The sequence below is a fragment of the Rhinatrema bivittatum genome, chromosome 2 (assembly GCF_901001135.1).
Source record: "Rhinatrema bivittatum chromosome 2, aRhiBiv1.1, whole genome shotgun sequence".
Taxonomy (NCBI): Eukaryota; Metazoa; Chordata; class Amphibia; order Gymnophiona; family Rhinatrematidae; genus Rhinatrema; species Rhinatrema bivittatum.
The window spans coordinates 26,437,519-26,462,743 of record NC_042616.1 but is presented as its reverse complement, the minus strand read 5'-3'; the positions used below and the strand labels follow the sequence as shown (position 1 = coordinate 26,462,743).

The 25,225-nt window shown below is 42.5% G+C and overlaps 1 protein-coding gene across 1 annotated transcript in view; it reads right to left on the bottom strand.

Annotated features, from left to right (window-relative positions):
- The window catches only part of LOC115083156 (zinc finger protein 879-like), a 124,178-nt gene extending 108,476 nt beyond the window's left edge, over window positions 1-15,702 (bottom strand). Inside the window, exon 1 of the mRNA XM_029586964.1 lies at window positions 15,673-15,702. Coding sequence (XP_029442824.1) covers window positions 15,673-15,702 — 30 coding nt within the window. The remainder of the gene's footprint in view (window positions 1-15,672) is intronic.
- Window positions 15,703-25,225: the final 9,523 nt, after the last annotated feature.

Here is a 25,225-nt window from a genome sequence, read left to right as displayed (position 1 = left end):
ACACGTGAAAATGATTGGAGCTTCTAATAAAGAGCAAATAAAGATGTCCAATAAGCTCATGACATTACAGATAGCAGATTTAGAAAAGAAAAATTCTAAAGCTCAGGCAATTCAGGTTAAGGACGGCCCACAAGGCTCTCATGTCCAGGATTGTTATATCATGCAAGGTCCACCACAGTTTATGCCTGCCGGAACGTATCAAGGGGGTTACCCCTCATATATTCCCCGTGGCAGACGGGTGAGAAGGGGAAGAGGGGGCGGCAGAGGTTTTGCACGAGGGACTCTGAGCAGACCGTCTCCAGATAGAAGAGCTCATGTGCAGTGCTGGAACTGTCAGTCCGTTGGTCATTATGCAGCCGAATGCAGATTTCCAGGAGCACAGGGTAACGCACAACAGTCAGTGCAGGCATTCCCACCGCAGACATTGCCACCTCCGCCACCGCCCCCGGCGCCAGACCAGATGCAATCTGGCCAACAGCCCTCACAATTCCCTGTGTGGGACCAAGGTAATTACTGACAAATTGTAGGGAATGAAGGGCTTATACAGGGAGATACTGTGTTCTTACAAACCTCAGAACCATTTGTTCAATTGTTAGTAGGTCCTCAACAAATTCCAATGCAATTTTTAATTGATACGGGTGCCACTTCATCTGTTATCTGTGTAAAGCCACATGCTGTGAAAAAATCCCTAGAAACCAATACGACTATTGGCTTTGATGGAAAGCCTAGTGAGAAACATTTAACTGAATTAACCCCAGTGATAATTGAAACTACATTAGGTAAACGGAAAGCAGCCGTTAAATTTTTAATTGCTGAGCATTGCCCTGTAAATTTATTAGGACGAGATTTACTGACCCAATTCGGATTAACTTTAACATTTAAAATTCCAGAGCCTAAAAGCCTTCTCTCATTAGTAACGGCAATGGGGAGCGGAAAGGAGAGTGAAATCCCAGATGAGTGGAAATGGGATCAGTTACCTTTAGATTTATGGAGCACGGACGAGGCTCCTTATGGTAGGGCAAAGTCAGCTCCGGCTTATCGTATTAAGACAATGCCATATGAGCCGGGGCCGAAAGTAAGCTCTTATCCCGTGAAGGACAAATTAATGAAACCTACTTTAAAACACATTGCACAACTATTAAAGCATGGTATTATTGAGGAATCACAGTCACCCTTTAATACTCCTTTGTTCCCTGTGCCAAAAGGAGAAAATGATGTTAGAATTGTTCATGACTTGCGTGCTTTGAATGATATTGTGATCCCACAATATCCAGTTTGTGCTAATCCTTTGACGTTGTTACAAACTCAGCCGATATACAAATTTAATTCTGTCATTGATTTATCTAACGCATTCTTTGCAATTCCATTGCATGAAGCTTCCCGTGATTTAACGTCTTTTGTATTAGGCACAAAGGCATATCGATGGAAACGAATGCCCCAAGGGTTTACGGATAGCCCAACCGTTTTTTCAAAACAGTTAAACAAGGATCTAGAGCAGTTTAGGAGTAAATTACCAAAATCGGTATCCCTGTTCACATATGTTGATGATATATTGCTTTCAGCTGACAATAAGGCAGAATGTTGGGAATGGACATATAAATTGTTACAAGCATTGGGTGAAGCTGGATATAAGTGTAATCGACGTAAATGTGTATTAGCCAAGACTCAAGTTGATTTCTTGGGCCAAATAATATCCTCAACTACTAAACATATAACAAAAGATTTGCTGTTAGAACTGCAGAAACAAGAGTTTCCCCACAATTTAAAACAATTACGCGGTTTGTTGGGAACATTTAACTACTGTAGACAATGGATACCGGGATATTCTGCATGCATTTCACCTCTACTGAGGCACCTACAGGTACCGGCTGGTACCAGCTCTAATGCGCAGGTGACTTTGACTGAAAATGATGAAATGATTATACGAGAAGTATTACAGACACTGTTACAAGCTGAACCTTTAGGTACGGTAGACCCCCGGTTGAAAGTACATATTTGGGTCCGAGACATGGGACATACATGGGCTGCTTTTATAAATCAGGAAGATACACCGAAACAAGCAGTAGCGTTTCTCTCTGGCTCTTATAGCCCAGTGGAAATGGCCCTACCTGAGATCCCAAAGTTGTTAACAGCCATTGTCGCAGCAGTTGGTAAATGGCGGGCTGTCATGCCATACAGCTCGTTAATATTACACTGCGTTCATTCCATACATTATCTGTTATCGACTAGTCAAGCAGCATTAACAGGAAATAGATTTGGTAAATATCAAGCAGTACTGAATGGCCAAGATATTGTAACAGCACCTCTTACAAAAGCTCAGAATAAATTATTAGACCGTTTCTTTCCCAATAATGTGCAACAGCAAATTGAAAGAAAAGACATCCCGGAACTTTTACTGACACAATTTGACCCTCTAGAGGGGGGGCTAATCTGGTTTACAGACGGGGCTCAAAGGGATCAAAAGGCAGCATTTGCTGCAGTACAAGTGACGCCGGACTTAAATATAATTTCCAAATTACAGTATCATACACAAAGCGGTGTCACAGCACAGGAAGCTGAACTTTTGGCTGTGATAGCAGCCCTAAAATCCACAGACAATGATAGAGATTGTACAATTTACACTGACAGTTCTTATGTAGTTAGTTCCTTACAATATCATTTATTAAAATGGAAAAGAAGGGGAATGATAACTGCTGCAGGGCAACCCTTACAACACATTCATAATTGGCAACAAATACTTAACTTGTTATCACAAAGAGAAGGTGTTGGTTCTCAAACTGCTATAGTGTGGACACCAGCACATACAGGGAACATGAGCTTTGAAGCAAAGGGCAATGAATTAGCAGATAAAGCCGCTACAGAAATCCTTACCGTGTACTTAATGGCCATGCAAACACGATTCAGTTCAGAACTGAGTCATACCCCATATCCAATGCCACTGGATGAATTCCATGAGCAACCCAGTGGGGAGGAATTACAAAAATGGATAACAATTGGGTGCTACCAAAAAGGTAAAGAATGGCTGCATCCTAATGGAAAAAAATGTTTGACTACATCAGAAGTGTTGCGATATTTCTGCGCGTGGCATGCAACCATGCATTTGTCTGCCACTGCTTTATTAGCTGGTATACAAAGTAATCACTGGAACCAAAATCTATATGCTTTAGCTGTACAGGTAATTCATAACTGTCTAGTTTGTTCTACTCATATAGCTCGTCGAGGCCCAGCTGTGAGTCCTGGCAGCTTGCCTATTCCCCAGGGACCAGGTTTGGAATGGCACATTGATTACACTGATATGCTTGAAGCAATTAAAGGAAAACGGTATGTATTGGTATGGGTGGATAGCTTTTCACATTGGATAGAAGCTTTCCCATGTACAAAAGAGACAGCTCATGTTGTCATTGATACCTTTTTGCATAGAATTTTGCCTACTCATGGCTGCCCAATCAAAATTGTATCCGATAACGGCACACACTTTAATAACCAAATTATGACTGAATTACAAGAAATCTGTAATATTATCCACCGATGTGTGTCTGTTTATAAGCCAACCTCAAATGGTTTGGTAGAACGCTACAATGGAATATTGAAAACAAAACTAAGAGTATTGCTTACAGCATTGAATAAAAATAAGACAAACAAATTATATACCTGGTTGGACGTACTACCATTAGCCTTAATGATTATACGAAACACACCAGGTACCATTCATAAAATTACTCCATTCCAATTACAGACAGGACGGATTATGAATCCGATGAAAGTAAAACAAACTGATACCCAAGTGGAGTATTGTAAAAAGGTGCAACCCCTAATGGCAATGGCAGCAGACCTGGTACAGGCTGAATCATTGAAAGCCCCTAAAAAGACGTTGTGTGCTTCTTTTTCTGTAGGTGATCAAGTGCTGAGAAAGAATTATACACACAAGACTTGGAAGGATCCGATCTACGTTGGTCCATTCACTATCACAGGGCTGAGCCAACTGCTGCTCGTTTAACAGAACATTCCACCTGGGTACACTTGTCAGATATTCACTCCTACAGACCCAGTCCATAACGTCATGCCCAACTTGGCTACACTTGTTTGGACTGTTATCCTTTGTCTGGGACTATGGGGGGAATTGAACTCTTCAGCATCCAGTATTTTTGATATAGAATCTGATTCACTTCCTACACGTTTTCAACACAATCTGTGGCTGCGTTTAGCCAATATTACAAATGTCACTTCCTTTTGTTTGACGTATAGTTTAGATCTACATACAATGTTGGGGTCTTGTCTTATCCCAGTGTGTAAGGTCCCGAATGATATTGCAAATGATACTCAGTTGCCACTTATTACTATTACTTGGCAATACACCTCTCTCCCATTTTGGGGTCGAACAACAAAACGCTTGCCTGCAGATGCCTTGGAATTTCATACCCCGTATGTAGCGAGACCCCATAATGACACTTGTGCTCGTGTCGTAAATTGTACTAAACGAGGTGCCGGTAAATGCCGGGAACTCCCTGAGGGAAATTGGAACTGCAGTCACTATACTAATGTCAGTTTTAACTATGCTCACATTATTTTACCCATAGGATGGTTCTTTACCTGTGGGGCTACTACATTCAATTATATTCCTGCCAATATTAGTGAGTGCACTTGTTGTCTCAGTAGGCTTGTGCCTGTATTGCCCCAGAAACCCAAAGAATTGGATTCCAGGCATCGTCAGACACGTGACTTATCTTCATTAGAACCCACATGTGATGGAAATGTTTCATTATTTAGTAAGCAAGAATCACTAGCATTAGCATTAACTTTGATCAGTGTACCTGCTTTGGCTATGCATGCTGATATAGAGGTCATAAAACTCGCTTGTGCATTGGTAAAATCTATTAATACTACTTCTAAGGCTTTAGCATTATTGAACCAAGAACAAGCTACCCTCCGCAATGCTATCATTAGCAATCGTGGTGCTATTGATTTTTTATTATTGCAGCATCGATTTGGTTGTGAGATTATGCCTGACATGTGTTGTTTTAATATTACTGATAACTCATGGGCCATTGAAAATCAAATTGTCCAATTACATAAGTATGCACAAGATATTAAAATTCATTCTTGGTCCAATATGTGGGACAATATATGGTCCATATTCCCGATTGGATGGATTAGAACAACTTGTCAATATATCTTAACCTTTCTGATCATTCTGGTTAGTGTAGGCTGTTTTGTACAATGTATACCTAGTTTGATTTTTTCTGTACAGAGATGGTTTCGACCTAAGTTTATCAAGAACAGTATGATAGCCTATAGCAATATTAACCTGGACACTGCTCGCATCATGCATACCACAAATCATGTAGGAGATAGAAGGGCTGAGGAAAGTAAAAATAGTTAAAAAGGGAGGTGTCAAGGAAAGATTTTTCCCCAGATTGTGAAGAACGGCCCTCACCTCTTTGCTAGTCCCCTGTGTGAAGAATTGGATGCCAGCGTGAGCCAGCAGCCTTTTTCTGGCTCAAGGGAGGATTTGCTGATTATGCCCGGGTTCCATCCCCGGCTTTTCCACCATTACTGAATATACTGATGGTATTTCTGCTAAAGAAAAAAAAAATAAAAGACCAGCTAACACCAGACACATTGAATGCCAGACTCTGCAGGAAAGAGTTATAAACAACTCTTGCAAGTATGACCTCATAGATAACAAGAAGAATCAACAAAGACACAGGATGAAGCAGGAGACGACTTGTGAAGGGTACGAATCAGACAATCTGTTTTAAGGAATGCAAGGGAGAGATAGGGGGGAGACAAAGCAAACATAGCAATAAAATTAGTGGTATGAAAACATGCAAGCAGAAACCAGATGCTTTGCTGACTTTGCTAGCTTGTTTAACATATAATAATCAGTAGGGCTCAGAAAGAAGGTTGGTTGGGGTTTTTTTTTCTTCCAAAGCCAGCGCTGTGCTATTCAATATAGTGTAAGTATATTGTTTTATTTTTTCCTGTATGTATCGCTCTCAGTTTGTTTATACACAGTATATGATTTACATTAAAGAATAATAATGAAAAGTAGAATCAGAGTTGTTCTTTAAACTGTATTTTAACTTTGCATTTGGAACTTTTCAACACAACGTACGCCTATCCGCGTGCACCTATCAATCCTATCAATGTGCGCTTAGCAACGGGCGCCAATCAATGTGCGCTTAGCAACGTCCACCCAGGTGGCGAAGGCGAGCAGGCAGGCAAAATGGCGACCTCCTTGGCGGGCTGCCACGTCGGCAAACCCCGCTAATCCTCACTTCCTCGGAGACCACAGTAAAGATGTACGCCTTACCTTGTCTTCGGCGCTTCCCGGCTGCAACCCGGGCGGTCTCCGGCTGCGGGGGGAGAGGGTGAGTACCGTCACCGCCACGCTCGAGGAAGTGCACCCGCTGCCTCTATATCGCGCCCGAGCCCTTCTCACTCGGGGGCTAGGTCCCTGCTGCGAGTCGGCCACTGGACCGAGGCTCTTACCTCCGAGGGATCACGGAAATCAGCTCGGGAAACTCAACTGGGGGAGGGACCGAATGGTATCACCGCAGGAGTGCGGGGCTCGTCTTCAGGTAGGCTTCTTCTATGAATTTAGTTGTTAGAATTTGGAAACACGCTCAGCGAGCGTGAGATAGCTCCAAACTGCTTTGGAGACGGAAATTACTGAATTGCTGCACTTCCTGCAGGGGTATATGTACCCGTGCTGACGTCAGATCCGTCTCCAACTGCTAGCACGAGCACACTATACCCACTTGTTTTGAGTCCATCTGCTACATGCTAGGAAAAGCTGTTTTAAGGGGTGAAATAATAGCCTACTCCATAAAGAAAAATAAACAGTTAAATAAAACTATTCTGTCTCTAGAAACCCGTTTGCAGCAGGCTAAAAAGAACATGGCGGCAGACCCCTCATTGTCACACAGAACTACATACCAGACTTGTCTAAACAAATTGAATGCCCACTTACATCTCAGGGCGCAGAGAGCTTTGCAATCTTCTGGCCATTATTTTTTTCGATATGGAAACAAATCCAGTAAGCTCCTGGCCCACTTAGTAGCTATAAAGCGGAAAAAGACTTTCATAAGTGGTCTAAAATCAGCTTCTGGGACTTGGGTGACAAAAACTTCAGAGATTTGTGAAGTCCTTAGAAGTTTTTATGAGTCCCTTTACACCGAAGATAGGGAGGGGAGTTGTGCTGATGAACAAGATTTTTTTAAAGATTTAGTGCTACCTCGTTTATCAGCTTCCCAGCTTGACTTTTTGTCTAGGCCTATCTCTGCAGTGGAACTACAAGGGGTGATAAAATCGAGTAAAAGTAACAAATCACCAGGCCCGGACGGGCTCACGGCCGAGTATTACAAGATACTCAACCTACACTTAACAGGAGCGCTGGTTAATTTTTTTTAATGCTGCCTGGCAGCAGAAACACTTTCCCCAATACATTTAACCAAGCCTACATCACGGTCCTGCCAAAACCAGGGAAGGATCCTTCACTGGCGGCGGCGTACAGACCCATCTCGTTATTAAATTGTGACCTAAAGCTTTATGCTAGAGTCTGGGCAAGGCGGTTGGGAGTGGTGCTACCGGATCTAATATCTCCCCATCAAGCAAGTTCTGTAAAGGGTAGAACGGCCAATGCTCATGTTATCAGGCTAATTTCGGCGTTAGAGACCTCCCGTCATCTGGACCTGCAGCCGATGGTGGCGGGCTTCGATTCCGAGAAAGCCTTTGACAGGGTGACATGGGAATACATGTTTTCAGTACTTAACAGGTTTGGCTTTTCGGATCCCATCATTGCAGCCATATCCATTGAGTGTGCCATCCACACCAATGGATATGGCTGCAATGGTATCGCAACCCGGAATCCACACCAATGGATATGGCTGCAATGGTATCGCAACCAGGAATCCACACCAATGGATATGGCTGCAATGGTATCGCAACCCGGAATCCACACCAATGGATATGGCTGCAATGGTATCGCAACCAGGAATCCACACCAATGGATACGGCTGCAATGGTATCGCAACCCGGAATCCACACCAATGGATACGGCTGCAATGGTATCGCAACCCGGAATCCACACCAACGGATATGGCTGCAATGGTATCGCAACCCGGAATCCACACCAACGGATATGGCTGCAATGGTATCGCAACCAGGAATCCACACCAATGGATATGGCTGCAATGGTATCGCAACCCGGAATCTCACGTATTAGCAAACGATTCTATTTCGGGGGCCATTAAAATTCAACGAGGAGTCAGACAGGGATATCCACTATCCCCAATTCTATATATCTTATCTCTAGACCCGTTATTGCGAAAATTGGCACTATGAAATCCACTATCCGAGGATTTCGTTATAATCAGAGTTGTTTTACTGTTGCTGCATTTGCGGATGATAAGCTGGTGTTTTTGGGTGACCCAATCCTCTCTCTACCACAAGTGTTACATATTCAACAACCCTTGCCTCTGTATAAGTCCCTGGTGAGATCTTATCTGGAATACTGTGTACATTTATGTAGATTGCATCGTCAAAAGGAGCCAGTCTAGATGGTGGCTACTCAAATGATCAGTGTTATTTGTTCTAAAGCATAAGGGAATATAAACATGATTACCCTAGAGGAAAGGAAAGATAAAAGGATTATGAGAGGCATTTAAATAAATTATAAATAAATCTAAATAATTAAAATACCTCTAAGGTATGAAAGCACAGTAAGCAAGCCTCTTTCAGCTGAAAGGAGGCTCTAGAATGATGGAACATGGGATAAGGGTGAAAGAATGTAGACTCAGGTGTAATCTAACAAAATATTTCTTTACACAGATACTTTTATTTTTTGTCTCCACAAATTTGGCTTTTAAAAAACTGAGCATTAAATTATTAGGATTTAGGGGATTGCCAGATCTGGGAGATGTGATGCCCCTCTTAAAGCGTCAAGAAAGGATCAGAGGGATGGTGGCATGGAAAAGGTCAGAAAGGAAGGTTCAGGGACAGAGAGGGGATGACTACAGTACATTACATGATTACCAACAAGTAATTATAACTTGCTAAGGTGCTTTCCCCTTTTTTTTTCTCAATAGAATCAGGATGGCAGAAAAAGACTAAACGGCCTATTGAGTGTGCCATCCACACCAACCATTAAGCCCTACAATCCCTAAGCGATCATCTGAGTTCAGATACTGTCCTCATCTCTACCACCTCCACAGGGAGGCTGTTTCACCATCCCTGTGGCCAGTATCTGAACTCAGATGATCGCTTAGGGATTGTAGGGCTTAATGGTTGGTGTGGATGGGCACACTCAATAGGCCATTTAGTGTTTTCCTGCCATCCTGCTTCTATTGAGAACAAAAAGAAAAAGGGGAAAGCACCTTAGCAAGTTGGAATTACTTGTTGGTAATCATGTAATGTACTGTAGTCATCCCCTCTCTGCCCCTGAACCTTCCTTTCTGGCCTTTTCCATGCCACCATCCCTCTGATCCTTTCTTGACGCTTTAAGAGGGGCATCACATCTCCCAGATCTGGCAATCCCCTAAATCCTAATAATTTAATGCTCAGTTTTTTAAAAGCCAAATTTGTGAAGACAAAAAATAAAAGTCAGCAATCAGAGCAGCTCATAAGGAGGGCTGAATTCAGGGCGAGAAGGCTCTGAGATTCCGAATCAAAGACCTCCCCTGCTCCCTGTGCAGAGCCCCCTGCCTGGAGCTCCTCACACTCAGCGCTGCTGCTTCTGCTAGAAAATGTCACAGGGACACCGGGAAGAGAACAGGCTGGAAAGGCACCGCTTACCCTCCGGGGCTGAGCTTTATTTTAGTCTCTTAGTTCTTATCAAGTGCTTGGCTATGAGCAGTGAACAAGCTCTCATCCTTCCGCCTCCCGCAGGTCGCAGCCGCCGTCCTGCTGCTTCTGCCGTCCCTGATTGGTTGCCGCTGCCTATGAGTCATCATTCCGCGACAGTTAGCCAGGCCGCTCCAGCCCATGACTCATAATTCTGCGACTGCAGGCTGGCCTGTTCGCGGCCACAAAGTGAAAAAGATGTCGTCATCATTCAGCTGCTCAGCTCAACATTATCCCAATCCGCAGAAGAAACAAGTATTTCTGCGCAACGGGAGAAAAGTATCCCAGCTGGGGTGTAAAATAGCCAAATCCCAGTTCTTTTCCACCATCAGGCTCACCAGACTTGTCAGCAACGTCTTTAACCTGAGCTTTCCAGTGTGAAGGATCCAGATTGAAGTTCCAGGTTGTCGCAATGGTAAACTTTGCAGCCAAGAGTAACTGCCCTCACCAATGACCGGAATTTGACTTGTATTAGTGAATCCTGCCAAACCCCCAGCAAGCCCAACTTAGGTAACAGTTGTATCTCAATACTCAGGATGTCAGCAATCTTCTTAACCACTTCCTGCCAAAAACCAGGACACCCCAGGGCAGTGACACCACATGGTTCCCCACACCCTCTCCAACAATCAAGGGAAAATAACCCTTATTGTAGCTACACAATGTTAGGTTTTATCTTAGGAGTTAAAACCTTAAAACCTTAAAAACTTAAAACCTGGCTATTCTTGAAAGCCTTTCCAGACACCAACTGAACCCACTCTCAACTCAAGCAACTAAGAACTCCCGTCAGGGTAATCAACAACCTTTGACAACTCAATAATGTTCTCTCTTTTTTTTTTTTTTTTTATGAGGCAGGTTTTATTTACCTTGGTTTTATTTACCTTGGTCATTCTTTTGTTATCTCAGTGTTAATCTCTCTTTTGCCTTCTCTTCATTCCAAGTTGCATTTTATCCCTGTTTTATTGTAACTGCTACCTTATTCTTCTATCACATGTTAATGTTTTTAAGTTATTAAGTATTTATTCTGTTGTCACACCTTGTTATTTGTAAACCGGCATGATGCGACTCCCATCGCGAATGCCGGTATATAAGAAATTTAAATAAATAAATAAAATAAGGAGTTAACACCCAGGAAAGAGATCTAGGCGTCATAGTGGATAATGCATAGAAATTGTCGGCTCAGTGTGCTGTGGCGATCAAAAAAGCAAACAGAATGTTAGGAATTATTAGGAAGGGAATGGTGAATAAAATGGAGGATGTCATAATGCCTCTGTATCGCGCCATGGTGAGACCGCACCTTGAACACTGAGTGCAATTTTGGTCACCGCAGCTCAAGAAGGATATAGCTGCACTGGAGAAAGTGCAGAGAAGGGTGACCAACTTGATAAGAGGCATGGAACGGCTCCCCTATGAGGAAAGGCTAAAGAAGTTAGGGCTGTTCAGTTTGGAGAAGAGACGACTGAGGTGGGGATATGATAGAAGTCTATAAAATAATGAAAGGACATGAACAAGTTAATGTAAATCAGTTATTTACTCTCTCAGATAATAGAAGGACCAGGGGCACTCCATGAAGTAAGTAGCTCATTTAAAACAAATAAAATTATTTTTCACTGAGCGCATAGTTAAGCTCTGGAATTCAATGCCAGAGGATGTGGTTACAGAAATTAGTATAACTGGATTTAAAAAATGTTTGGATAAGTTCCTAGAGGTAAAAAAAACTGCTATTATGGTAATTAATGAGCAATAGTAGCTTGTGATTTATCTAATGTTTGAGTACTTGCAGGTACTTGTGACTTGGATTGGCCACTGTTGGAAACAGGATACTGGGCTTAATGGACCCTTGGTCTGACCCAGTATGGAATATCTTATGTTCTTATGTCTACCAAGCTCAGGAAAACCAGGGCTGACAAGAACAAATCTCCATCAGAAGCTTCAGCTCCTAAAGTCTCATTACCACCTGAGATTATTCGGGAAATATCCTTGGAAATCTCGAAATCAGTTACTAAATCAGTAACTGAGGTGTTAAAGGATCGACTTTTCAAAATGCAAGCTTTTCTTGAGGGCCTCACAGAATGAGGCATAGATTCAGGCGGCAGAGCCCGGATCTTACAACAGAAAGATCAATTCACAGATTTACAAGCTCATGTTTCTCAGCTGCTGCAGTCTAATGAGCAACTTTCTGCAAAAAATGAAGACCTTGAGAACAGGTCTCGAAGGAACTTTATTCAGCTGATCAGTATTCCAGAATCAGTTCAAAGTCCGAAGCTTAGATGTTTGTGAGATGATTGGTTGCCTGAACAGCTGGGTCTTTTAGGGGACCGAAAGTTGATTCCCATAGAAAGAGCACAGACTTGATGCATGTAAAGAGGACTTCCCTAAACCACATCCAGTAATTGCAAAAATTCTCAACTATGCTGACAAAGCTAACATAATAGCAGCATATCGCAAGAAGAAAGACCTATCCTATGAGGGATCTAGAGTGCTACTTTTTTCGGACTTCTCAGGAAAAGTCACTGCGGAACGAAGAGAAATCTCGCCATACTGCACTACACTTTATCAAAAGGGAATACGCTTTCAGTTGCAATTCCCTGCTAAGCTTAGTATTATGCATAATGGCATTACAAAGGTCTTGAAAGATAAGAAAGAAACTGAGGCCTACATGGCACAATTGTGGCGATTTTTTCTTTTGCCTGCCTTTTCTGTGGAATTTGCAGCTGTCGATGATGTCAGTGATTTCGTCTTTTATCTGCCTTTCCTGCGGAGTTGAAGGTTTGCCGATGATTTTGATTAGCTGTTTTTTTTTTCTCTTTCTTTTGACATTTATATCGCCCTTCTTATCGTGCTTTTTGGAGCTAAGATGGCGCCCGAAGTGGAGGGAGTTATCCAAGCCCCTATTACAGTGTCACACCAGTTCTTTTCTGCAAGGAGAGTGGGGGCCATAGTTTTTGCATTGGGACAGCAAAGAAGAAACGGATCATCTCTTGGAACTAAAATGACGCCAGAGGTGGAGGAGTTCAAACCTGTTTCACAATTTTGTGCTAGTTCTTCACTATGGAATGAGTGTGCCCTACATCTGTACTGATGTGGTAAAGAGGAAGCAAAATGGTCTGTGAATGCAGCTGATTTCAACCAGAGGCTAATGGTCCTGCGACTCTTCGGAGTTTTTTTTTTTAATTTTCATTCTTATTATTTTGGCTAATATGTTCACTCTTCCGGTTCGCGTGGGTTAAATATTCTTGTGATTGTATGCTCTCTGTATTGCTGTTCTAGCACTTATTAACATCTTTCCTTGTTTTCTCATGAACCTATGATTAAGACTTGGATTTTACACTTTTTTACATTTTGTTTTACCAAAAGGGAGTTAGTTCCTGGTTTTTGTTTTTTTTACATTTTTGTTTCTGGGGATGGTATTGCTGTATTTAGAATGTACATACTGAAATATTGGGAGTTTTGTATATTGTTGAAAGAGGTGGACGAGCCTCTTCATTATACCCCATGTATCTTACCACCTGTCGCCACATCTGTTCTGTTTGAGCTGTAAACGGATTTGACCTACAAACCTGCCTACTCACTGAAGAGTAGTACAAATCTTTAAAAGGGGAGGAATTTCAGAAAAATGAGAGAGAGAGAGACTCTGAAGGTAGCACCATAGCAAGCAGCTATTTATGCTATTATAGGAGGTCCACCTAGTAACTTTAGGTGAGGTTTAGGTAGTAGTGTAGGGGTTAGGGGCCACTTTTACATGCAGAGTGAGACATACGAACAGAACAGTGCACTCTTGTGAAGATTTGATGTCCTTTAGAGTGAGGAAACTCACCCAGGGAGGAGCCCCAAGACACACCGTGGGAGGTGAGTGTGTACAGGCACGGGCGGAGCAGGAACAAGGCTGGACTGGAAACAAGGCAAGAACGTCAGGAACTAGAACAAGGCAGGCTCAGCCCTCCACTGGACCTGCATGCACCAGTGAGACCCAGTAACGCAATGCTGGTCTCAGGAGTAGTCCTCCGGCCACTCGGTAGCCCTTCTGGACCCGCTGCTTGGGAACGACGAGTGCGTGAGGCCAGACGGAGGCTGAGGGCAGGAACAAGATGAGACATGGAATTTGGAACTTAGAAGATTCAGGATGCTTGGAAGACTCGGACAAGACTCAGGACGCTTGGAAGACTCGGACAAGACTCAGGATGCTTGGAAGACTCAGATTAGGATTCAGGAACTTGGAAGTCCCAGGCAAGGATTCAGGATTCAGACATTAGTACTGTGTGAGTACTGCATCGCAGCGCACCCTGCCTATGGCTGTTCACAGACCTCGCTGAAGCGGAGCAGGTTCTGGCAGAGTCTTGGGCATGGATGGAAACAGGCACAAGGCACTCCGAAGACTGGGACAGGATTCAAGACTCAGGATTCAAGACTTAGGATTCAAGACTCGGAACTCGGATTTCAGAGCATTGGCATTAAAAACAAGGGTCTTGGGCCGTATAGCCATTATCAAAATGAATATTCTTCCCAGGTTGTTGTATTTCTTCACCACCATTCCTGTTTTCCTCCCCTCCTCTGTATTGAAGAACTGGCAGCAATTCATATTTGGGTTTATCTGGCGAAAGAAACCCCCTAGGGTAGCCAGGTCCGTATTGTACTTATCTAAAAACAGAGGGGGTCTTAATGTACCGAACCTCTCTTGGTATTATGGTGCAGCCCAATTACGAGCGCTAGTAGTCATACCCAGAACTGTCGCTGTCCCCCAATGGGTTTTGTTAGAACAGGACATACTTGGGGCTATGTCTCTAGTGGCTTTACCATGGCAACATAAATCCACATGGCACGGGATAACCTATCTCCCCCATGCTCTGGAAACCACCTTAAGGGTATGTTCACAATGAAAATCAGCTCTAGTAGGGACGGAACAGCACACACTATTAACCCACCTCTTTGAAAACGCGCTTTTTCCAGGGACTTCGCAGACAGGGGTGGTTTCCTTATGGCTAGTTGCTGGCATTATGCGTCTTGAGCACATCCAGTTACAGGGCTCACTCATGTCCCAGGAAGAGATGGGTTCTCATTACCGCTTACCAGTCGTAGATTTCCTACTTTATGCTAAACTTTATCATTTAGTCCGAAAGGCAACCAGGAACAACTTCCTCCGATTGTCAGCCTCCCTATTTGAAAAGGTTTGTATGCAGGCGCACAACATGAAGGGCATCATTTCCAAAATCTATGCCCTTTTGAATGGTAAATCCATGGGCCTATTTTGTCAGCAAATTGCTTGGTCTGCTGATTTTGATTATCAATTTGCCAATGCGGAATGGGACCTTATCTTTTTGTCAGCACATAAGCGTTCAATATCAGCCAGCTTACAGCAAAACTGTTACAAGATTTGGCATTATTCCCCTGTTACTTTACATCGATTTGCCCCCTCCCTGTTGGAGCAGTCCTGGAGAGGATGTGGATGCGTAGGCACATACTATCATATATACAGTACACTTTTACCTACATTAAATATGTGCCTACATGTAAACCGTTGCGACGGTATTTAACTTAGCAACGGTATAGAAACATTTTTAAATAAATAAAATAAAATAAATATGGTGGCAATGCCAGAAGTTACAATGTTATTGGCCATTGATTGTTACTTGGATATCATCTGTCATTCAATCCCCATTAGAAGTCAAGCCATGGCATGTTCTACTAAATTTACCCATAGAAACCCTAAATAAAGAATCACAGCGCTTTACACAACAAGTGTTCATTGCTGCAAGAATCAAACTCGCTGCACATTGGAAGCAAGCTGTTGTGCCTAGTCTTGCTCAGGTTCAGCATAGAGTACACAGCTCTTACCAACTTGCTCGCCTCATGGCTGTCCATCATGACCGATTACGATCATTTCTTCACATTTGGGCTACCTATACTCAGTGGTTAGCGGATCAAGAGTGAGAGTGTCACCCAATCTGTTTAATCAACACTTCCATGATATCGGGGATTGCTAGTTTGCTGAGGTCTATATCCCACGCTCTAATAATAGGTCTTTATGTCTATAACTCACATAATTCGCAATTTGCCTACATTTTCTGATAATCACATATTACCACTAGACATGCCACTTCTTTTCCTATTTATTGTATTATTGTACTCTTGCATTAATTCCTTTTACCCATTGTTGCCAGCTGGGTGGGGTGGGAGGCTGGGATTCCTTATATGACAAAAAATTTGAAGCACATATGTGTATTTTGATGACCTACTCTGTGTTTCGCTGACTGTAAGTGTTTACCATGTTTCATTGCTATTGATGTAAGAACAACATCTTGTTTGCTTTAATAAAAATGTTTAAACAAAAACAAAAAAATTAAAAAAAGGGTCTTCCAGAGACTTGCGTTGCAGACATGAAGACAGGCCTTGTGCCATGAGGTGCTCTACACAGCCCCCCATGGGCTGGTCACGGACCATGACAGTGACAAGCCAGGAAAGGTAGACAAGCAAGGAACCTGGAAGCAGGACGAAGAGCCGGAGATGAGGACATCAATGCTAGGACTGGAACACGGAACATCAGGGACATCTGGAACACAGAGCATGAAACATCAGGAACCTCTGGACCAGGAACTTCAGGGACGTCTGGAACATGGAACAAGGAACATCAGGACAAGGAACAGATGATGAAGGAGCTCCGACGAGGAACAAGACCAGGAATGTCAGACGGAGGAGACCAGGAACATCAAGAACATGGAACACAAAGCCAACTAGACAGGAGCAGACCATGGAAGACCTTGACCGGAGAAGAGGAACATGGACGACCATGGAATCTGGTTCGAAGGCCCTGAGGAAGTGAAGCCGAGCTCTTTTATAGGGCTGGACTACGGAGCAAGGTGATGACATCATCTGGTGGGGCCGCAGGCTTTTCCTGCCACTGGCCCTTTAAATATCATGAAGAGGCGTGTGCCCATGCCTAGAGGAGCCCGGAGGATAGAGGAAATCGGCGGCTACAGCAGGGCCATGGAGAGGACGACAACGGCAGCTCCATACCGCAAAGGGAATGAGACCAGAGGTGGCTTCCTGCTGTGAGGGAGATCCCGGCGGCGGCACTCAGGCCACATAGGTGGAGGCACGACCGGAGATGGCTTCCTACCGTGGAGAGGAGATGTCAGGCGGTGGCTCCAGGGCCGCAAAAGAGCGGTGTCCCGCCGGTGGCTTGGGGCCGCAAAGATGAAGTCGGCGGCGGCTCCTGCCACAAGAGTGAAGGACGATGGCGTCAGCTACGGCCTGGGCCACGTGGAGGAGCACTGCGGCGTTGGCAGTGTGTCAGGTGAGTGAAGGGCCTGCTCGCGGGATGGGCTCCACGAGCAAGATCGTAACAATAAAAACACACTGACAGTGATTACAGATTATGTGAAAGTATGGAAAGCTATATTCTTTGTATCATGTATGCTCAAAACAGTTCTTATGACAAAGTGTTGCAAGCGCAGACGTACGCTCGAGAGCATAAACTCCTGTGCCACGGTACTACCTGCACAATCCCTGGGCTGGTATTTGGAAATATAAAAAAATTTGTATACAAGTTTTGAATTATTAGATGTTATTCTATTTGTCAGTTGTTTTGAAATATTTATTCTTTTTTATTGGTATGGCTTTACTATTATGATTGATGTTTTATATTTCTTAATTTTGATGTTTTATGAAGAATGGTAAGGTTTTTTTTTTCCATTGTTGAACTGCATTCAGAATCGGGCTTGTTGCAGTTTCCATTTCAGTTTTTGTCCATTTATACTTTTTTTTATGGTCACTTTATTCTGTATTTGGTGAGATTCTGCACATGTGACTGAGGTAAGGCATTCAGCTAGCGTGTAGTTTCTATGTAGGGATCTATTGCAGCCTGGCCCTGTTCTCTTTTCCTCATGGGGGAGGGGTGTATTAAGGTGGAAGGAATGAGAGGAATTTTTCTCTTCTCCTTTGTATAATCTTGTTTTTAGGTGAGGAAAAACATATCCATGTCAATCATATTTCTACATAACTTGAACATTTTAACTGTACATTGTCAATTAAAATATTCAAGTGTTCTGCGAAAGGAATCTGGTGGATTAGGATGCCGAGAGGCTTGTGATACTCAAGGACCCCCAACTTAAATCTTGGCACACCACTTCAAAAAGGTTGCCTACCACTGTGGAATAGCAGTCCGACTGACAAAGCATGGATGGCATCAAAAGTAGCGTGGGCTAGGAAACAAGGTCACTTATTATCGCCCTGGATATCCTCTAAAAGTCAGAGGTTACATATGCGGCAATGGATTTCATTGGTCCTATTTTAGTTAGTTGGCACAAGTTAATAGCCAGCCCCACATTTCATCAGTTCTAGCTCCATTATTTCCATTATGGGATGATCCACAGGGTCTGCAACAGTTTTAATCTTAAAGAATTTCCTAACTGGAAGATCTTGGGTCTGTTATTTGATGGAAAGGAGATGAGGAAGTTGTGATACCATTTCAGTGTTTCACTTCTTCTAACTGAAGGGAATTTTTACTGAATCATCGATTAAGAATTCTCTCTGTCAACAGCTTACCACTCACTATTTAACCATTAGTTCTTTCTCCTTATAAGGGTAGAGGGTTTAATTCTACACTTTATAGCCTGCTGCTCTCCAAAACCGCTGAGGAATTAAATAATATTTAAGCAAGTTGAGGAAACTAATACTGCCTGTAGTATTTCAGAGGGGGAATGGGGAAGGGGGGTTTTTATTGTTGGCTAGCAAAGGGTAGCTCCATTTGCATTACTAATCAGGAATCTGGAATCAGGATCTGTTCCACTAATGTCACAAAAGTTTTAAATGCTCTGCTTTTTATTGGCATTTGGTGCACATCATGCACATTTTGATAGCATTGGGAATGAGCTCAATATCTCAAATTTACAAACACTCTTCTTGATAGTTATAACATATCAAAGAGCTTCACAGGCTGTAATATATATACAGTAAGGCAATGCGTAATAAAACCCATCAGCACTGATAACTCTTCTCCATATCACCTGAACTCTATCCCACGCTGGTCAATCAGTAACCAAAGTGGCTGGAGAGAGACATTCAAGAGAGCAGCAGACAATAGGGACCCCCGTATCGTGAGCCACAGCATTCAGACTTTTCTCATTCATCCATACTCACTGTTTCCTCTCACCTAAGACTGGAACCATTGCTACACCCCCGGCTAACGTAGATGAGCGTAAGCTAAAGAAACATCTAAACCAACTGCTACAATTGCTCCACTGGGAGTCAAGCTCTCAAAGGTTTCAGTATTGTGATTTTTGCAAAACCCGCACTGACAGCAACGTAAGATATTCCCTATCAACAAATTATTAAATGGACTACACATCACATTCTCCAACAGCTTCAGAAGACTGCAAATTAGTCAATATCTAGAAGGCAAGGTAAACCTCTTTTTTTAGTACAGGGCGCACATACGCTTGTTTAATGAAATTGGAATTATACCCTCACTTAATGACTGATTAATTAACTGGATAAGAATTTCTAAAAAGTCATCTCTAAGCAGATAAATTACAGAAAAAAAGGCATGGGTGAAGAGCAGAGTGTGCATTTTTTAAAATGCCCACAACAGACTTAACGTCCTCAGTTTCTACTTTATGAAGTGTCACCCAACTTTCCCTACCATTGACAGAAAAAAACCCAAACTCCCTAAGGAATGTGACAGAGTCTGGGCTCGGTGTGACAACAGTTCTCTGGTTCTTTATTTGTTCTGCAAGAGATTTCGCCTTTCTGCTACTGCCGAACAGTTCTATAACACCACTGGATGTCTGCAGCACTGCACAAAAACCTATAAGAGATTGTCCCTGCCCAATAGAGCTTACAGTCTAATCAAGACAGACAGGGCAAGAGTGACTGAGAATTTCTTTTATTAAGAAAGTAGTTTAAAATTAATGAGCCTGTAATCAGGACAATCAAGGGTTAAAGATTTAAAAAGCAGCCTCAGAATGGTGAGTTTTTAGACAAGATTCAAATAAGGCAATAGGGAGCCTAACACACCAATTCAGGAAGTCTATTCCAAGCACAAAGAAGAAGAATTAAACTTAGAACATTTTACAGTCAATTATAATTTGTTTTAATTTTTAAGCAAAAATGTACTCGTATGAATTATTCTATAGTAGTTATCTTTCTTTTTTTTTTTTCTTCAACAACAGATCGTAATTAGCATCAGTTACTTTATTGCAGCTTTTCATGTGATGCTATTATTTCTTTCAGTTTCTGGTAGGCTGTCTTTGTGTGGCCTCATGTCCTCAGAGATTCACAGCCCTCGCCCATTCTTTCATTAACTTCCATGGACTCTTTCCTGATTTAGTGGGTCCCTGAGCAGGTTCCCCAGGGCCTATAAATGTGGCAGGGATGGGATCTGCACCTGAAGATCCTGCACTGTCACCGCCACCATCATTACCTCCGCTGCTGAGGCTCAGAACCTTTATATCCTGGGTGATGTGTGCATTTATCTTTTTCTGTTTTATCATTCTTAAATAGTAATAGTGACCTTGCTGACATTTGCTGTAGATTTTGTACCAAGTGAAAGTACTAAGCAAGGAATACCAAGAGTCGCTCTGTTCTATTAATTTTCTGACTGGAACATTTGATGCCTTTTAAGGTGTGGGAGTTGAGTGAAACTCTTGTCCCACTCAAGACATAAAAATGTTTTATCCCTACTAGGGTACGGTCTCCAAAGAGGTTTGATTTGCACATTCCTGGACAGGCATGACCCTTACTTGTAAACCTTGGGTATGTTGGGAATGAGCTCAGTTATTCATATTCAGTACTAAACTATGTCATACTTGCATTGTGCCAACGAGAGCTCATTCCTGAAGTTCATAAGATGGTATATGCACAGGTAACATGTTTAGATGGGCTTGATGGTTCTTTTTAATCAGGGCACTGGTAGCCAATACAATTGGGATCATTTCTGGATCTCTCTGTCACATTGTTTTGGTGTCAGATTGCATCATTTGATGCTTGAGGATCTTCTCTCTCTCCATCTTAACCACAGAATAGTTACTTGTTACCAACTCCTATCAGCAATGTTGTTATTGAGCTTTTCTCCTTTTCCACAAGCTCCAGTTTTCTTGCACTGAGCTTTTTATCCATTGGAATAGGAATGTCCACATCATCACAAATTCTTCATTCTATACAATTCTCTTAAGGTCGTGATCCCAGTGCTTTTCTTCAAGTCTAACCTCCTAAGTCAAGATTTTGATGCACATGAGATTTCTGAAGCATTCTCTGTATTTCTCACTATATTTATGCTTGTGAAAATTGATTTTCCTCATCTGCTGGTCAGATTCTTTAAAGAGGTTTTTCTCTCATTTTACAAATTCCATTCAATCTTTTCCATCATGTGCTGGTAATTTGTTACTCCTTTCACTCACAGAAATGATCGTCAAAGCTTAGGACGGAGACAGATTTTAGCCATTTACTTCCATACTGCAGCACTGTTTGAGTATTGGGATCTGTTGATGCTGTCAGTTATACCTAAATACTCTGCTTTATCCCTTGTATGAATCCATTGGAAGACTTATCTGTGATTTCTGAAAAATGTATTCACAATCAGGACAAGTAAATGGTTTCTTTCAGGGGTTTGCACATACTTTAACAGGCATGAACCTCCTTCATAATGCATAGCAAGTTGGGAATGAGCTCAATCTCTCAAATTTACTGCTAATACTTTTCTTAATGCTTGCAATGTGCCAAAGACAGCTGCCTCCTGGAGTTCACAGGCTGTAATATATATATACAAGCAATAATGTAACAAAAGGAAACCGCCTATGGGATATTTAAATTCAGCTCTACCATCAAAACAAAAAGGGGCTAATTTCACCCATGTAAGAAAAAATATATTTGTTTAAAGATGCTGCATCAGCAAGCCTGACGACGTGTTCTTACCCAAAGTAGAAACGTCCAGTTTATTAATCATTTGCGGCTCTTGACAGCGAAAAGCTTGAGTATCAAAATTAATTTTTATGAAGGAATTGTAATGTATCTGTCTGTCCCGAATAGAACTAGCTTGCACTCTTAACCCGACAGTGGCCGGTGTTTCGCTACGAAGCACATAGCATCCTCAGGGGCGAGTGACAACATTTATGAAAGGTATCTGTAAAGGTAATAAACATTTGATCAGACGTGTAATAGACAGAAAACATTATAACAACTTCCTGTAGATGGAGAGACAACCTTCTCTGTTCGGACGCCGAGTCTCACAACAGTTCTCCAGAAGCAGGACAGAGACCACATAAAACAAGTTGTCAGAATTAAATAGCCTGTGACTGAATTATGTAATGAAGTCATGGCGTCCAAATGTCGTGACGCCTAGGCAACAGACAACAAAGTATTTCAAAAAACGGGAGGGCAATCACAAGAAAACATGCAAATCTAAGGCTGTATTTAACCCGGCAGGATTTACTGTATCCAGACGGTAGATCCTGCGCTGTTCCGCCTGCAACAAAACAGCATTAAAATCGCCTCCTTGCCATGTTGGGTTGAGTTGCTCTAGTACACACGCTTTTAATATATCGAAAGCATGAGACTGCTCTAAACAATGAGAAACCAGTGGTGCAGTAAGTCGACCTTTGTTTAAGCAACAGCAATGCTCTATAAGGCGGGTTTTTAAGGATCATTTCTTCTTCCCCACATACCAAAGATTGCAAGGACATTGTATAAGATAAATGATGCCTATGGATAAACAATCTGTCATTTGCTTAAAAAATCAAGATGAAGTTTAATCTAGAAAAAAATATAGCGGATGTTTGAATCATTATGTGGCAGACCGAACAAGAACCACATGCTTTATGTTAACCTATTGAAGTGGATTGATGTCGTATGGAGGAGGCAGAATGTGAAGGGGTCTGAACGCTTCAACCTGACAAAGGACTTCATGTACCAGAATTCCCTGCTTCATGACGGGTTTACTTACAGTCTGCAATACAGCTGTAATTAGGACATTGAGAAACTCTCTGTCAGCACATTGCACATTTTCATTTTTTTTTGGCTTCGCTGTTCTTATTCTCTGATAAGCTTTCACTGCTGTAACCTAGATTAGAACAATGGATGTATTATGTGATGGGCTGTATTACTGCAGACTCGCGAATTCCTTTCCAGAACTGCAAGTCCCAGCAGCCTCTCCTGCAGAACATGGGAGAAGTTTCACGAAAGTTCCAGGGTGTCTAGGGAGGGGGTCAGTAGCCCCTTCAGCCGGAATATGCTTGCTCAGCAATGCTTAGAACGCATGTGTAAAAGATAAGAACTGTAAAGTGCATAAGAGTCTGCTCCTGGAGGGGAGGGGCATGCAGTTGTACTGAGCCTTTGTCTTAGCTGCATCTTGCTGGCAATAAAAGTCTATCTTTACGGATCAGTTGTCTGGACCTCCTTACTGACTAAAAAGAGACGGTTACATTTGGCGAGCCTCAGCCAGGAGGTACCGGGGACGCTATTTTAGCCCCCCAGTTGGTCCAGGGGATTTTGTGGCGGAGTGATCCCCCAGACTTGCCTGGTGAGTGGCCACCGCTGAGTTCAGTGATCAGGTATCTGAGGGGGTCATTCCACGGAGATCCTCTGAGACCTTTGGGCTGGTGATCTGGGAAGAAGGCTTTCATGACGTTCGGAAGAACCCTGCAGGCGAGTATTAAGGGAATGATGGGAAAAGTGAAGAATAGCTAAAAGAGTAGCAAATAACCGGTCCATCCGTGAGGGGACCGAGGGGGCTTTGATCACACCCCAAGCGGTGGTTTGGTAGGAATTGCATTCCGAAAGCCACGCGCATAAAAAGAGGAAAAAGAAGTAACGCATACGATAGTGGGAATAGGTTTCTTGTTGTGTGAAAGTGACCCTTTTGTGTCTGACGGATACGGACCCCTTACCTATCCGTCTTCCCTTCCCTCCTTTGTCTGTGAATTCTATCCTGATGGGAGGGGGCGGTTCGACTCCATTAAAAGTCATGACGGAACACTATAGTGAAGTGTTCGATAGACATAAATGTACTAAACCCGGAATGATTCAACGATGCACCCATAGGTGGCCCAGTTTGTGTGTAAATTGGCCTCCGGTAGGAACTTTCGATTTCCAAACGGCCACGAGGGTCCAGAAAATAGTTAGTGAAGAAGGGAATCCGGGTTGCCCTGAGGATATACCGTACATAACTGCTTGGATTGCAGTCATTGAGAATCCTCCGTCGTGGGCAAAGAAGTTAGTGGAGGGAGCTGCCCTCGTAATGGTGGCTCAGGCGCACAAAATGGGGAACTGGAAGTCCCCATTATTAATTAAGGATTGTAATGTATGTAACTGCTATCTGTGAATTGCAAGCACATGTACCAGGGATTTTTTTAATTGTTTTAATTGTTTTAAACCCTAATAAGAAGAGATTTTGGTTTACAGATGCTGCACAAGACTACTATACAACAAATTAATGTACAGTGTTAAGTTAAAATACTGATTTGATTACTGGAGAATGCATTTACTGGTGTTGAAGTTTAGAACTTGATGGCAGTTAAGGGTTAACGGCAGAGATAATTACAGGAGAGAGGAGGGAATCGAGCCAGAAAAAAAAAAAAAAAAAAAAGACGTTGAGCCAGTGCGTAGTGCATTCAACATGGCTGTGCGTTTCAATGCTTGTCTCATATATATTATCTGTTATTTAAAAGTTACATTGGAACGCATGATAAAGTATGAACTCCCTTTTGCTGACGCAGTTTATTTTGAAGCTGTCTCTGGGAAATTTAGAGAAATGATTAAGAATGGGTTCTTTGTTAAAGTTTTTCTTGTTGCTTCTTTGGCTAGCAGTAGTTAAATATGCAGAGCTACTCCCTGTTTTAAGGAACTGGCAAGATAAGACAGCCAAGCATGTGCAGCGCTGACTGTGAGAATTACAGGATGCCGTTTGTAAAAAAAAAAAAACAAAAAAAAAAAAACCCGGAGAAAACAAAGACTTAATATTAAAAATTTTGATTCAGTGGCAGGCGCAAGATAAGGATTATTGGAAGTTGTGGGCAAGAGAAGGGGCCACTATGCAAGATTAGGAACAAGAGCAAATATGAGTCGGCCCAAATGATAAAGTAGTGGCCCCCACACACATATATATATATATTGCAATTATGTTCTTTTACCACTGGTGGGGGCTGGGCTCTGGCTATTACCATATGTTCTTAGTGTTTGCAATGTAATTGATACAAGGCTTCCAAGGGTTTGATCATCACTCCTGCACACCTAAAGCGCCCCCCCTGGATCCTTGCCTGCAGATCCAGGTTGACTTTATTGAATTAACCCAATGCCAAACTTACAAGTATGAAGGAAGCAATGTTTTGCAGCTTCTCAGCCTCGTCAGAACTGATTTGCCTCCAGGCGCAGGTCACCTATTCAATTTCCAGATGGA